At 39.5% G+C, this 15026-nt stretch overlaps 1 protein-coding gene across 4 annotated transcripts in view; it reads left to right on the top strand.

Moving 5' to 3' along the window:
* The window catches only part of NFX1 (nuclear transcription factor, X-box binding 1), a 95952-nt gene extending 81957 nt beyond the window's left edge, over positions 1-13995 (top strand). For all 4 annotated transcript variants that reach the window (XM_025215073.1, XM_025215074.1, XM_025215075.1 and 1 more), the window contains 3 exons: positions 3426-3571; positions 9905-10006; positions 10496-13995. In XM_025215073.1, the coding sequence (XP_025070858.1) occupies positions 3426-3571; positions 9905-10006; positions 10496-10571 (324 nt within the window). In that variant the 3' untranslated portion in view covers positions 10572-13995. The remainder of the gene's footprint in view (positions 1-3425; positions 3572-9904; positions 10007-10495) is intronic.
* Positions 13996-15026: the final 1031 nt, after the last annotated feature.

Genomic DNA, 15026 nt, shown 5'->3' with positions numbered 1-15026 from the left:
CATTCTTGCTAGATTTAGGTGCCATGTGTATCAAAGAGATCAGACTACAATATCATAATGGCCCCTTCTGGCCCTAAAATATATTAATTCTTTTTACGGTCCATTCTTGGTGTGCAGTGCCTCTCATGTATAACTTTTTGCCTTGGAAGTACATGCAGAACAGAAGTCCCAAAGGTACAGCCCATTGGGTTAGCAGCAGTTACCAGAGGTGGGGGAAGGGCCTTCTGCAGAATCTGGAGTCCCTAGTCCCTGATGGACATGGCTGTCAGCAGTAGGGGGACAAGCCTGGGCTGTGCAGATACAGCCCATGCTTTCCCTGCACCTGCCACTGCTACCAGACTGTTGCCACTGGCCACATGGATCCGGCCCAAAGTGAGTTTGACATCCATGTATTCTGTCTCTCCTTTGCCTGCACCAAAGGAATAAAAGGCAATGCCTAGCTTCTCTTTATCTCAGTTAACTTTGACCGGGGCAGAACTTGTGTCCACACAGGTGTGGTTTCAGCCCTACTGCGTTTAATTCATTGATAATTTTTTCTTCAATCTTTTAAGTTCTAACACATTTTTTCTTGTACTCGTTGCCTGCAGGGGTAAGGGTGGGGAGTTTGCCTTAGATCACCTAAGTTCCTTAACCTAAAGAGGTTTCATCTCTGCCTCAAAGTACCAGGCCACACTCTTCTGTTCCAACTTGGCCTCCTCAAGATATCCAAGCTTATATTTCCCCTTTTGTTTGGAAGCGGATTGTTCAAGATATCTGTCCAGTGCCTACCTTGTTCTATGGATATGGATGAAGAGCTTGTCTTCCTTCTGGTTCTTGAGTAAGGTTAGGCAAGACTACATGGCTGATTATTCTGGCCTATACCTGGATCAAGTGAGGTAGTTTTGGTTCCCAGACTTTGTGTCATCCTAGGGTTCCAAGGCCGTACTGTCGGTCCCAGACCTGTCCTACAAAGACAAGAGATGGATATTCACTCAGATTTGAACACCCTTCATCACATCACAAAATTATTTTCTCTTCAATTAAAAATACACATGTATCAACATCAGGAAATAAAACTGGGGCAGATCTGTCTGACATGTTGTAGGATGAGCGCCCTGATTTTTACATGAGACCCTTACCCCAGCAATCTAGATTGTCTTCAGGAATTGAAGCATGTGACCTATCTTAATTTTATTCAGTGTGTACCTAGCTACTTTCTTGTCCCATCATTTGCCTGTGGATAGTCTTCTCCTATTCTTCAGAAACTTCTGAAGGCCTGGGCTAAAATGTTCTCCCTAAAGAATACAGTGCCTAAGACTCCATTGTTTGAACAGTTGTTGTCTTAGCTCTCTGTGAAGATGACATTTTTTTTAATCAGGTGTTACTTCAGTGAGAAGGGTGGGTGAGATCCAGACACTACTGGCAGATCCACTTGATGCCATATTCCACCCAGAAGGTGCTTCCTTGCAAAAAACCAAGCTTTTTCAAGTTACTATGACTACCAGTAACCATGGTGACAGACAATCTGAGCACAGTAGTCTCCATCCAGAGACTGTCAAAGCAGACCTTTAACTACATCAATGTGCATTACAAGATTATAAAGGGGAACCCCTGACAGGACTCAGAACACACAGTCAGAATGCGGGTGGCATCTGTAGATGTCTCTTCAAAATGCCTAAGTTTCAGACCATTTGTAAAGTAGCCATGTGGCACTCCATTCATACCCTTCCCCAAATGCTGTGCCATTGCTTAAACTTCCAGACTGAATGCTGGATTCTGGAAAGCAATTTTGCAGTCTCTGTTTACGCAGAGCTGGGACATCATGCCTCCAGGTGAATCGGGTATTCTTGAATTTGCTCAGAGTGGAATGTGCATTTAGACAAGCAGTGGAAGGAGAAAGAGGCTACTTACACTGAAAAGAATTGGAATTCCTGGTGTCCTCTTCTTTGGCCATCCTGCATCTGACTTTCCATTCCTCCTTGCTTGGAGTCTCCCAGCTACCATAAAGAGTCTTCTCTCTTTGTATGTGGACACGATTCACTTTGTTTCCCTGAGCCTAAAGCTATGCACCACCTTGTGAATGAAACTTGCCCCCCTTGTAAAAAAACAGGTGCAGAATTTTTATAATTCTCTCATCCAAATATTTGTTTAGATGCATCAAGGTTTATAACAAGGGAAGGCTGGTTACATTTGTCTTCTAGTGGGTGAATGACTGTGTCCTGATGGTCATCAAGATGGAAAATCATGATCTCTGGGCAAAACTTGTTTCACTTTCTTGGGTCCCACTCCTCTTTCTTATCAGTCTCATGGTTTGGGAGGGCTGAAAAAGTCTCTTCTTCTTCAGCAGAGTGGCCACATAGTCCCCTTTGATCTATCTGTGTTCCCCTGCTAATTTCACTCGCATGTCTCCAGACCAAGATGCAAGAAGACAGGATTATGACAAACATGACTAGTCTTCAGTAGGCTTCCATTAATCAAAGTCTGATAGCTGGAACCCCAAGTAGAGATTTAAGAACATATTTTGTAATTATTACAGCAAAGTCATCTTAAAGAACTGCTCCAAGATTTTGATTTTCTTTAGTGACAGAATTGCTCCGATACAGAAATGGAAACCTGTGGGCCAAACAATTTGAATTTAAATGCTTCCTAAATGATTAGTGATTAAAGATTGTACAGTGGGTCAAAATCAGGTTAATTTTGACTAAACATGCAGTAATGTTTTTTCCATTTTCAAGTTTAATTGTAATTATCAAATTTTTAAGATTCTCTATTTTAAATAAGTACTTCTGCAGCGGCTGAATGATAAGAATAATAATATCACCTATATATCAGTATCCTTTCAATATGTAATCTATGGATTTGTTGAGCTGGTACTTGCATTGGAGGGTTATTTTGTACAGCGGAACATTTTGGGAGATGGTTCACTTACATAATTTTAAGTAAAACATTCTTTCTTTTGCTTTTTCCACATTGACCAAGACTCTTTGATCCGATGCTAAAATTGGCATAAAATGTATTTTCTATGGAAGGAGGACTATTAAATAAAATAAATAAACCTTGTACATTCATATTCACACAATTAAAAGCCAAATAGAAACAAATTGTTCAGTTTGCCATCCTCTCTTAATATTCTCTTCTGTTATTCCAGCCCTCTAGGGATCTGGGTAGAATATAGTATCAATAGATTTTTTTTGTTGTCAATCAGTGCTGGGTGTGTGCAATTTGAGACTCTAAACATGTACATAAAGCATCTGTGCGTGTGTGTCTATGTGTACTGTTTAAGAGCAATTAAATGGAACTTAATTTGCATGTGGAGCTTGTCAGTAGTATCTAGGATTGTGTGTAATACACAAGTAACTGGTTACTGCTAGAGAAGCTTAGACATCAAATCCTATTGTAAGCATTTTGATGAAAAGATAATGAGCCATTTTTTTTCCCAAACTCAGGGAAAGCATACAAAAAAGAGCCACTGTTACCCACCCATGAACAGAGATCATCGCAGGATCATCCACGAGCTAGCTCAGATCTATGGCATTGAAAGTGTGAGCTATGACAACGAACCGAAACGCAATGTTGTTATCACTGCGGTGAAGTATGCAGTTTATTTTATTTTAGTTTGCAAAGTCATTCATGTGAGTTTAGGCATTACAGTATTAGCACAGTCTAGTACAATTGATGCGTTCTTTTAAAAGCATTTTGCAAATGAGAGAACTTTTTAGCCATTTTAAGTGCTCTAAGCAGGTTTTAATTGGGAAGCAACACAGTCTAATAAACTAGAATAATTTGCTTGGGAGTGTGTCTTTTGATACCCCTCAGGTCTCCCATTTTTTAGCATGACAGTACAGTCTAATGACTAGTCCCCCTAATAGCTGTGTCTTGTTGTAGTTCTTGCCTCTCATCACCAGAGGTCACTGCTGCTGAGCAACCTAGAGTTGCAAACTGCCCTATTCCTTAGGCTGTTCACTGCCTTACCTGCCAGCTTGTCACAGCCTCAATTTTTCTGTTTTTAAAAGAGGATGGGAGGTACTTGGGTAAAGATGGGAATAGAAGGGACCTTCATTAGAGTCAATGGGGAATCTCAAGTTGGAAAGGAAGGAGAATACACTGGAAGAAAGGAGAGCAAGTGGAAGAGACTCATGAAAAAGTCAGAGGAGGGGGACTAAAAGCAGTATAAAACTCTTGAATGTCATAAGCTTTGTGGGCAAGGTGCAAAGGTAGGCTCCCTACCCCCCAAAACTAGGGTAAATCCCTTGACACCCCAAACAAAGGATGCATATTCTCAAAATCGTTGAAGCCACAGAGTCCAGCTGTCTGGAGATGACAGCTAAATGGGGATCTCACCTAGTGCCTTCTGTAAGATGTAAAACAGTAGGGGCCAAAGTTTTTTTCAGGTATACCAAAAATTAGCTTGCAGTCTTCATGAATGCCCTTATGATCCCCTTCCCAATCTGCTACTCTGCTTTCTGTTCCTTCCCCAGTGCTTCCTGCCCAATTTGCTGCTTTGGTTTCTGCTTCCTGCCCAGTGTGTCACTGTGCTGCTTGTCCCCTTCCCGATCCATTATGTGCCACACACAGGCTGCATATGCCACTTGTAGCGCATGCCACAGGTTAGCCACTCCAGATGTAAGAGAATGCCAAGCAGGTGGTCCTAAGTACAGAATTCTGATGATGGATAAACAATATGCACATAGGTGGACTGGATCATAAAAATAAAAATTCACTTTACCCTTACTATCAGAAGACTTCTGGACTATTTTTCAATGTTTTTGCCATTTAAAACAAACTATTTTGAAATGAACGTGATTATTTTTAAAAGTAGGTTTTGACGTGGTGGTGCAGAACAAATCCAGTAATGTGGAGGCCTATTAGATTTGATTTTAATTGGCTTGATTTAAACTGGCAAGCTGAAAACCAATTTTAATTTTATTTTGTATTTTTTACTCTCTCCTCTACTAATGGAAGATTGATTCTCATTGATTGCTAACCCTAAAAACGTAGCAACTTTCCTCTAAATGTAGCCATTAAGCTAAGTTCAGTACTACTTCTAACCAGGGTATACAATATATATGTATACGTTTATTTAAGAATGTATTTAGTGTATCATACATGTATTCTAATTTTTAATTTTAAGTTTAAAAAATGAGTGGCATATCCCATATGAGTAGTAGTTAATTTCACTTGATTTGCCAGGCTGTATTTGGATGGAAATTGGAGCTTGAAAATCCTGAATTTGTTTTTCAAACAGATTTATTTAAATAAAACTGATCTTAAATGTGCTGGTGGCATAAGGATAATAAAAGTAGGGCTCTTCAGACAAAGTTTGGACTTTAAAACCTGGTTGTGTAAAAGGAATTTGTCTATAGCTACTGAATTGAACTGATTGCATTTGGTAACCACATCCTTTAGGATTTTAGAGCTTAACCTTTTTTGCAGTTAAATTTTAGCTATAGTTTGGAAGATGAACACAAGCTTTTCTGTCAGGTTTTTTCAAGTCCTAAACTTTGAACAAACGGTTCCTGAACTAGTTAAACTAAAATAAATAAAATATTCACTCTACAGTAGAAGAAGATACCTACAGACTTAATACTTCAATGGACTAGTTCCAGACCATAAGCCACTGACTCCCATCAGTTCAGTGGTTTGACTTGCATTAAAACTTTTGAGAGCAAGCAAGTTCTACTTGACTATTCAAGTGCTAATAATTTTATAACTTATGTTTCAATATAAATGACCATAATTTCATCATTAAATCTATTTTTATGTTTCAAAGTGTTAAATCAAGGCTGTCAATCTCATTTGGCCTTGTGGGGATCACTGGGCTGATTTGCAGGGTCACTGGGCTGATGAGGATGAGCGGTTGGGGGTCACTGGGCTGATTTGCAGTCTGGATTGGGACCATGCACTGAAGCTAGCATGTGGAGCCGGTGTAGCAGGTTGCCACATGCAGCCTGTGCCCCATGCTGACCCCTGTGCTGTGTGCCTGACCTGTGCTGTGGTCTGGCCTGTGTGCCAAACCAACTTGGCACGCTGCATGAGGTACATGGGGTTGGTTGGAGACCTGTAGCCTGAATCACAGGGCTCCATCAGCAGGATTCAGCCATTTGCTTGAAACCCCAATTTAAATCAAAATCCAATTTAAATATAACATAAATCATTTTTAATTTCCCCATTCTACTTCCTCATTCAGCCTAGGAAAGTATGTCTCCGCTTCAGTCCCCCATCTCTGTCTTTGCATTAGCAGGTTTCTGTTCCATGGTCATTGGAAGGCTATGGACCCTTGCAGGGTGTTGTGACTGTTCTTCCATTCCTTCTCTCAGTAGCTGCAAACCACAGGAAGGAAGAAGTTGGGCGAGGGCAGCTACAAGTTGGTGACCATTACTCCTAGCAGCAGAACTGTGCAGACATCTCTCCACTGCCAGAGAAAACAGTGACCTGTAGAGACAGTGACTTTTATGCCTTAATTAGACAGACAGTTACTGGCCCCACCACAAGGGGCATCAACAAATCTACAGAACTGAGTGATAGGAGGTTTCACAGCTCAACAATGGTCTCTTGATAAGGAGATTCATGGTCAGTATAGCCATGTGCTAGTTACGGTCCTTGAAAACTGGGCACAGGATCCTCTCTTCACCTGTGAATCTAATGCACCTTTAGATATGTGGGCCATACCGGTCTCAACTTCTTCTCTGCCAACCCTTAGATCATCATGTCTTACCACAGTTGGGTAACAGTGAAGCAGCCTTGTCTTTACTTCTTAGTTTTTATGCTCAGCAGTAACCTTGGAAAGCCACATTACACCGTGAACAGGCAAAGGTCTCATCAGCTCATTATCTGGAGTGTGGTCACACTGATAGAGCCAGGGAGCCAGGGCCTTCCAAAAAAATTATTCTGAGGTTATTCTACAACAAAGATATTTTTTTCCTTCTTTTTCTTCTTCAGATATGAACATCCCCTCAGTCTGCTTCTTATCCTTTTTAAGGGGCAGGGGATGAGGAGGGGAACTGTTCCCCAAGAAAAAGCTGTTCAAAGCCCTGGTCACTATAGTTAAGGAAACTGCCAACCTCCACTTGTTACACATCTGAAATTTAAAAAGGAGAGACCTTTTTATTCCAGAAAGAAAAGCTATATGCATTCAGATAAAATCAGACTTGCATGGCTAGTTTCCCCTCAGTTGAATCTTGTATCTTCTTTCAGTTTTCTTTCTTAGTTGAATCTTACTCATCCAGGTGGCCCAAATCCAACTCCTTATGAAACTGAAGAAATTTGAGTTTTGGGGACAGACAGGCCTGGAGAGGATTCCCTTTTTTTAGAAGGAATTAAAGATAAGAATCATTTCATCCGAAAGACCTTATTTGTTCTGTGGCAGAGTCTACTTAATGCTGTATAAAGGGCAACCTAATGCAGCTGGTCCGATGTATTTTTTTTCTTCCCCACCCCCCCTTTCTGTAACTAGACGTTGTTGAGTACTGTCAGCAACACTTCTAAGTCAGAATTGAATAGTTTGGCATCATATCACTATATTTAATGATTCAAGATAAAGAAATTTCTTTGTTAAATTTGGCCTTCTAGTATTATGCTCAGTTTAGCTCTGGAATAACTCATACAGCATTCTTGGGCACCAGTGGCTTCTACATTTTGTATTTAATTTTAGTTAAAGTTACCTTTCTAATTGCTGTATTATCACATGCCTCACCTTTTGTCTTTCTAATTCTACCTATTTACATTTTCACTGACATCCTGCCACACTTTTAGCTTCTTTCATTTCTTGGAGTCTCAGAACAGCGGAGACTCCCCATGCCTGAAGAAGGGTGCACCCAAAAGTTTGCCAAGAAATTTTTTCCAACTGCTCAGTTGGTCTAATAAAAGATACCACATCCACTCAAAGAACCCTGGCTGTGTTAGAAGGACTAATGAATTTAATTAATTGTTGGTTAAACTTTCCTCAGCCTCTGCAGAGTGCTGCTGCATGCTGCCCAAGACTTCCTAAGGGAACCCTTTCTGTCCTGCCACATCAGCCAGCACATCACTCTTGTCTTCTCTTGTTTTATCTTCAGCCTACTTGGTCTCAGTGTATCAGTTAGCTTCATCTGCATGGTCTGTCAATCAGTCAAATCCTATTTAAACAGATCAAAGTATTCTAGGAATTCTAAAGCTTTGTTTGTGTCGTAATGGAAAAACACAGGTATAAGGTTTTCACAGAAATTTGGCAGTGGATTAGAAATCATAGAAAACTAGGGTTGGAAGGAACCTCAGGAAGTCATCTAGCCCAACCCCCTGCTCAAAGCAGGACTATCCCCAACTAGATCATCCCAGCCAAAGCTTTGTCTAGCTAGGTCTTAAAAACCTTCAAGGATGGAGATACCACCACCTCTCTGGGTAACCTCTTCCAGTGTTTTACTACCCTCCTAGTGAGAAAATCCATCCTAATAGCTAACCTAAACTTCCCTTGCTGCAACTTGAGATCGTTACTCCTCATTCTGTCATCTGCCACCACTGAGAACAGTTTAGTTCCATCCTCTTTTTAACTTCCCTTCAGGAAGCTGAAGTTGGATAAGTTCACAATTGAAATATGGTATGATTTCCAATAGTGAGGGAAATAAAACATTACAGCAGCCTGCTAAGGGAAGTGGTAGGCACACCACTTCTTTGAGGCTTTCAGATGAAATTAAATATCTTTCTCGACTATATTATTTAATCTATTCTGTGAAAATTCTGTTGTCTGTGTATGTGGGAAGTCAAATCACATGGTCACTTTTAGACTTAGAGGCTTTAGACCCCCTTTACTTGTTACAGTTCTTGTGCAATTAACTGGAAACCAGCTACACATGCAAAGTAGCTATTACACGATAAAAAGCTCCAACCAGCTATAGAGTTTAGACTTTGAAAATGTGTACTCATTTTGTAGCTGGTTGCTATTGAGCTTTAATTTGCATGTGTAGCAGGGTCTCCCCTGTGGCTGGGAGCCCAGTCACCTGACAGGGCTCCCAGTTGCAGGGGTGCATCATGCCCAGCATAAAATCCCTGAGTCCTATGGATCACAGCAGCCACGATCCCCCAGATCCGGGGGTTGCCTGCACCCCTGAGCCCAAAGGATTACAGCAGCTGTGATCCCTGGGGCTCCAGGGTGCAGAAACCCCCTGGCACCTGTAGGGTTGCAGTAATCCTCCAGCCCCAGGGGTTTCCCACACCCCCAGGGTGGGGAGATTGCTGGAGTGGGGATCCTCCACCTCTTGAGTGGGGGGTGAGGTATGGGGCCACCTATGTGGCTGGGAGCTTGATTGGGTTGCCTGGGGCTCAGCTGCAGAAGCTTGCTTCTTGCCCATGTAGGGGGAGTGGAGGATTGGACTCCCCCTGCACTGGCAGTAAAGTGCAGTGGGATCTAATGTGGAATCCTACAATCATACCTCCTGCCATGCGTGTGTGGTATGGCAGGAGTGTGGGAATCATGCCTTTTACCTGCATGTGTAGAGGGGGCCTTTGGCTTTAATTGTTGAAGTTTTGGTCTAGGGCCATGGATATACTTGAACATCTGCGTCCATGCAAAGCTGTCAATCAGCAACAACTTCACCCCATTTGTTGTATCTGTGGTCTCAGTTTAAAAGGCCAGTAGCATAGTGGTTATGTTATAGAAAGACATTTAAAGTAAAATAAATAATGATCTCTTAGTATTTTTTGGTTCCCAGTCAGACTGATATATATATTCAGGTAGCTTTCTTTCCACCCCACATCCAACCGTACCTAAAACCAGTTCAGAATGCTGTACTGCTTACTGCTTTGAGTCGCAATGTGTATCATTAGTTCTTAGAGAATCTCAATATTGATGCAATTTAATTTTTTTTTATCCTTGGTTCTTAAGAATAAGATTATTTTTTTTGAAGTGTGTACACCAGATGTCAAAAATAAAATTACTTTTCTTGTTCTCTAGGGGGAAGTCAGTTTGTCCAAGTAATTCCCTAACATCTGTCCTAGATAAGGAAATGCAGACAAGGGCTCCACCACCTATTCCTCACTACAGACAAACAGAGAAGTAAGAGCCTTGTTGTTGTTTCACATGTTTTTCTTTCATTTAGTAGTCACTAAAGTGACAAGATGGGCCATCGGTCTCAGTCTTGTTACTACATCTTGGTCTTGAACTGCCACACCTTGCTTTTTTAATCCTGGCCTTATCTTGATCAGATTGCTAATGCTCAAAGGTATAGTGATGGAAAGATATTCATTTGAGACCTTAATATCAGAATGGCCAAATTGTTAATATTAGTATTTATAGGAGGCAAAGTTCTTAAAAAGTAGTTACTTTTACAGAGGTCACTGCTTGTTGTAGACCTGTTAGCAGCTTGCTAATGCGTTCTATTGATCCTTGCCACCTATTAGCGTGCTGTAGCATCTCATGTTATATTAATTATTTCAGTTTGGTCATTTGGTTCAAAGTTGGTTTGGTAATTTGGTAGAAATTTCTTACTACTTTTGAATTAAATTTCTTATTCTCATTTATATGAATTTATGGTTTTAATTTCAGGAGTAATGGAAACAGTGGATTACAGAAAGGATTGAAAGAGGAGCCAGTGATTGACTATTTCGATGTACAGGACTGAAATGTTTGATGTGAAATTGTTTGAGCAGAGTGGAGCTGAAGATTCTGATTTATAGTGCAAGGCACTTTGTCCAATAATCCAGTGGTTATATAAAATGTTTTGAAAATGTAACACAATAAAAAGCAATGTTTAGTGAAGAGGGTGAGTAACATAAGACAAACTAAGTAAAATTTGAGCCTGAAATATTGCAAGGTAAGCCAGATTCAGATGGTTGTGTGCAGGTCTCATTGAATGCACCGAGTGTTGTGTGCCTCAAGTCAAACTACAGGTAGGCCTGTGCTACAGACTGTAGTCTTTTGGTAACATCAGTGTGCCTGGAGCTCTGTGCTGCAGCCTACCTGCTTCAGGTACCCAAGCTAGCTTGTTTAAAGCTAGCTTTGGTATCTTTTCACTACACTCCTACTTTCAGTGTAGACACCCTGTGGCTCAACCATGAATGGTGTGAAGATTATAAACAGTCAAAATGATATTTTAAAATGTTCTGCAGACATATAGCTTACGCAAAAACGTGGGTAACGGCTGAAAGTGTTGGTGCATATATACTTTGAGCTAGTATATTTTTCATCTCAGCATGGAATCAGAATAATCTAGACAATGTGAAACTGCATATCCATTATTTTTAGAAAGAGCACATAATTACATTGATGATACTGGGTCATGATGGCAATAAACATTCCAAAGATTCCTCTCTGGGAACCAGTTGTATAACTAAAAATGGACCATTGCACCAGAAACAACTATATATTAATATTAATGGATATGTTTTCAGAATGTTTTCATGTTGTTTTAGTCATTCATTTCTACTTACACACATCACATAAAATGTGAGAGCAATGAGTCTGAGTTATTCTCATACTGAAGGAGACTAAAATGTAGTTGAACTCTACACTGCATAATTGCACTTACATACAAAGGGATATGCCACTGAGGAGCACATTATTTTCACTGGGTATTTGAGATAGTTGGGTTTTTTTCTGGTTTGGTTTTTAGTGAATCCAGTTTTTACTTTTTTAATTTGAGTTCAGAAACATAATGGATTGAATTATTTTATTTGAGCTCTTGAATGATCAGAAACCCAAGTATAGGTTTGGTGTTCACTGAGATGAAATTGTGTGTTTAGGGCTGTTGTTTTAATGGTCCCCTAACTGCTGTATGTATGGCTTTACTGGAGCTTTATACACCTTTCCTCTCCTGCACAAGCTAAAAGCATCAGTATCTGCTAGGTTTATGTTGGAGTATGCTTTGAGTTTGTAGTGACATTTACAAATATGAGAAAGTTTGTCTTAAATTCCTGAAAGTAAAAGTACTTTGGTATACTGGAAATTATATATAGATTTTAAATGATGCAGTTCCCCAAACAGTCTTTTAGACATCAAATTGCTTCAAGTTGATGGTTGTCCTATTGAGGAAGGAACCGTCCTTGGGAAGGTTCAGCTCATGTAAAGCTTTCATATCTCCATTGGTTTCAGTTGAACTGCAGTAGTTTACAGAATGCAAGGATTTGGTTCCTTGTGCTAATACGCTTCTTACCCCTTCCACCATTCTTCTCTGCCTCTCACCTTGTTGACTGCCTACAAACCTAGAGGTTCCTCCTTGTAGCTCTTTGGAGGCAGAGCAGCCTATCCCAGAAAGTCCCAAACCTGTCCCACAGAGTTTGTGGAACTTCTCAGGGTTAGGAGCCACAGAGGCTAACTTTAAAAAGGCTATGACCCCTGAGGTGTTTAGGCTCAAGCAATCTGTAGTATCGGTGCTGCCAAAATGTTATGGTTTTCTTGTATTGCATACGTCTAAAGCTTACATAAATTAGAAAATGACAATGAAACCTGATGCATTTTTAACAAAATTTTGAGACACTTTCTCCACTTACAGTAAGGCAAGATTTTTTTTCCTTTGAATTCTGCAAAGTTTATAGTTACACATGCAATGAAAATAATTTCCTTTACCTTTTATTGGCATTAGGAAATACAAATGAAACTTGAACATGACTGACATGTTTTGATGCGAGTGATCTGCATTTTGAAGCAAAGTAAAGCCTAGATCATGCAAGTAGTTGAGTTATTTCAACTTCTGTTAACTTCAGTGAAAGAGTAAGTTGGCCACCGCCTTGCTTGCAGATCCTTGCATAACTAGGTAGTTAAAACATGAGAGAGCTTTGAATTTAGAGAGGATTTCACTTAAAATGCCTGAAACATCCCCTTTGCTTTCCAATTTGCATGAAGCATTCTGTTTTAACAAATTATGATGCCAGAGAAGTAAGGTTGATGAGGGGCAATCCAGCATCTATTTAGGATCTAAACAGATCTTTCTCTCACTGCGTAGATTTTTAAGAACCAGGTCATTTTAAGTTTACAAGACAAAGCTAATAAATATAATGAATTAACACATTTGAAGAATCCGTTAACATCTGAAGTACGTGTTAAAAAAAATTCTGCACAGTTGTGCCTATACATATATCTCCAAATCTATTTTAATACCAAGGCATTTTAATACCTATCCACAGTCTTAAATTGCATGTGTAGAAATGTTTACCCAGAATTTCATATTTTATTAATTTAAAAATACTATATAACATGTACTTGCTTAGGGAAGCAATACCAAAATAAGCATTTCCTGTTTTTCTTCCCAGAGTACAGTTTTACAGCCTTAACAATTCAGCTGGGTTTAACTGTTGTGTTCTCCCATCTATTCTGGTTTGCTGTTGCTGCAACATCTTTCTGTGACTTGCACGTGGAGTTGTACTCGTGGCTGTAGTTTTGAGATATGTGACAGCTAGTACATCCCTGTACTAAATCTGTGTGCCTGGAAGTACTTTTCTAAACTACCATTTTGTATTTCTCTGAGTTGGCTCTTAGTCTCTTTTCTAAGAAAATACTATAAATAATTGGGGTAAAATCTTGGAATCCTTGAATGGAGAAAGTCTTATAGACATCAGTAAAGCCAGGACTTCTCCTCTGGTCTGTTAATTACATTGCATAGGTTTCAGAACAATATTGTTGTTTGTAAATTGTTCTGTGTAAGCTGCAATAAACAGATCTTACAAAGGAAACTATGGCGAAGGGCAATTGGTTGGAATACACACAACTTTACCAAGTGCTTTTAAACTGTTGTATAAATAATGCAAATTGAATTTTTGCATCAGGGCCACTGTTAAATGGTTTAATGTGTTAAGTGCTCTGATTATTCAGTGCTTAATATACATTGTGTGCATAATCTAAAATTCAGGATGTTCAAGTTAGCTATGGAGACCACTGTTCTTGTGGCAGTTTTTTCAGTATGTGCCTCAATGAAGCAAGCAAAAGAACATTATTCGAAAACACTTTTCATAACTTATTTGGTGAAAGCTTTATATTTCACTTGATTTCTTTCAAGCTTAGTGGTGTAATAGGTGACTTTACTGTATAAAGCTGTAATAAATCTAAGTTGAAATTGCTATGCTTTGGAGTTATTTGCAAGTTCTTACCTAGACATACAAAAGTCAGAAGACTGTTATGACATAAGAAGTTGATAAAGATTTAAGTGGATGAGAAGTCTTTTCCCTCAACTGAAATTTCAGGTGCACTTTCCTGCATTTTAGCAGATCTTAAATTAATGTTCTGGAGGTAAAACATCCACTTCTACCAAAGGTGGGGGAACCTTAATAGCTATTGATTTTTTTTTAATTCACAAATACTGTAGTGTTGAGTATCCAAACTGAACCTTTGGTTAATTGATGTTATCTGAACAGGCTTTTATGCTACCAAATGCTATCTAGGAGTAGACTTTTCAGCCTTGTCCTCACTCCCACTGACTTAAGCTGCAGCTATTAACATGAAATGAAAATGTTGGTTTTTTCTTTGGCAGATGAAATGAAGATAGTTGTTCACTGAAAGCTGTTAAGAGTGTTACAAAGTTAGAAAAACCTTTTGTCTTATGTAAGGGAGAAGACTGGGCATGAGAAAAAAGAGCAAGGGGAAAATCAAAGACTTCGTATGCAAACTCGATTTAGCTGCTGGATTTCAGGGACAAAAAAAAAACTTCAATGAAACCGTCTGAAAACATGGAATTAGAGGAGAATGTTTTCTAGTGGTTTCTTTAGAAGAAATGTGGTGGCAAATGCATTTTTTAACCCTTTTTGTTGGCAAAGGTTGCAAATCCAAACAAAAAAAATGTAAGGATGATCTGAACTTTAGAACAAGCATAAGGCTAAAGAATTTCAAGTTGCACTATGGCATCTGTGAACTTCTGTCACAGCTTTCAGTTTGTATCCCGTCTTGCCTCTTAAGTTTAAAATTTCCTTTTTTATGTAATTTTGGAGCCTGAAGACTTAACATCTGATATGGTGTATAATGTTGATAGGTCTCACCTGAAAATCTCTCCTTAACAGATTGCTTTTACCTTAGTGTAAAGCCTCGGTCTCCCACAACATTTTTGCAAGCAAGATAAGTAAGTATGGGTTGAATGAATGGACTGTAAGAT

The sequence above is a fragment of the Alligator sinensis genome, unplaced genomic scaffold (genome assembly GCF_000455745.1).
Source record: "Alligator sinensis unplaced genomic scaffold, ASM45574v1 scaffold1222_1, whole genome shotgun sequence".
NCBI lineage: Eukaryota > Metazoa > Chordata > Crocodylia > Alligatoridae > Alligator > Alligator sinensis.
Note: the sequence above shows the minus strand (reverse complement) of the source record. Positions and strands in the feature narration are given on the sequence as shown.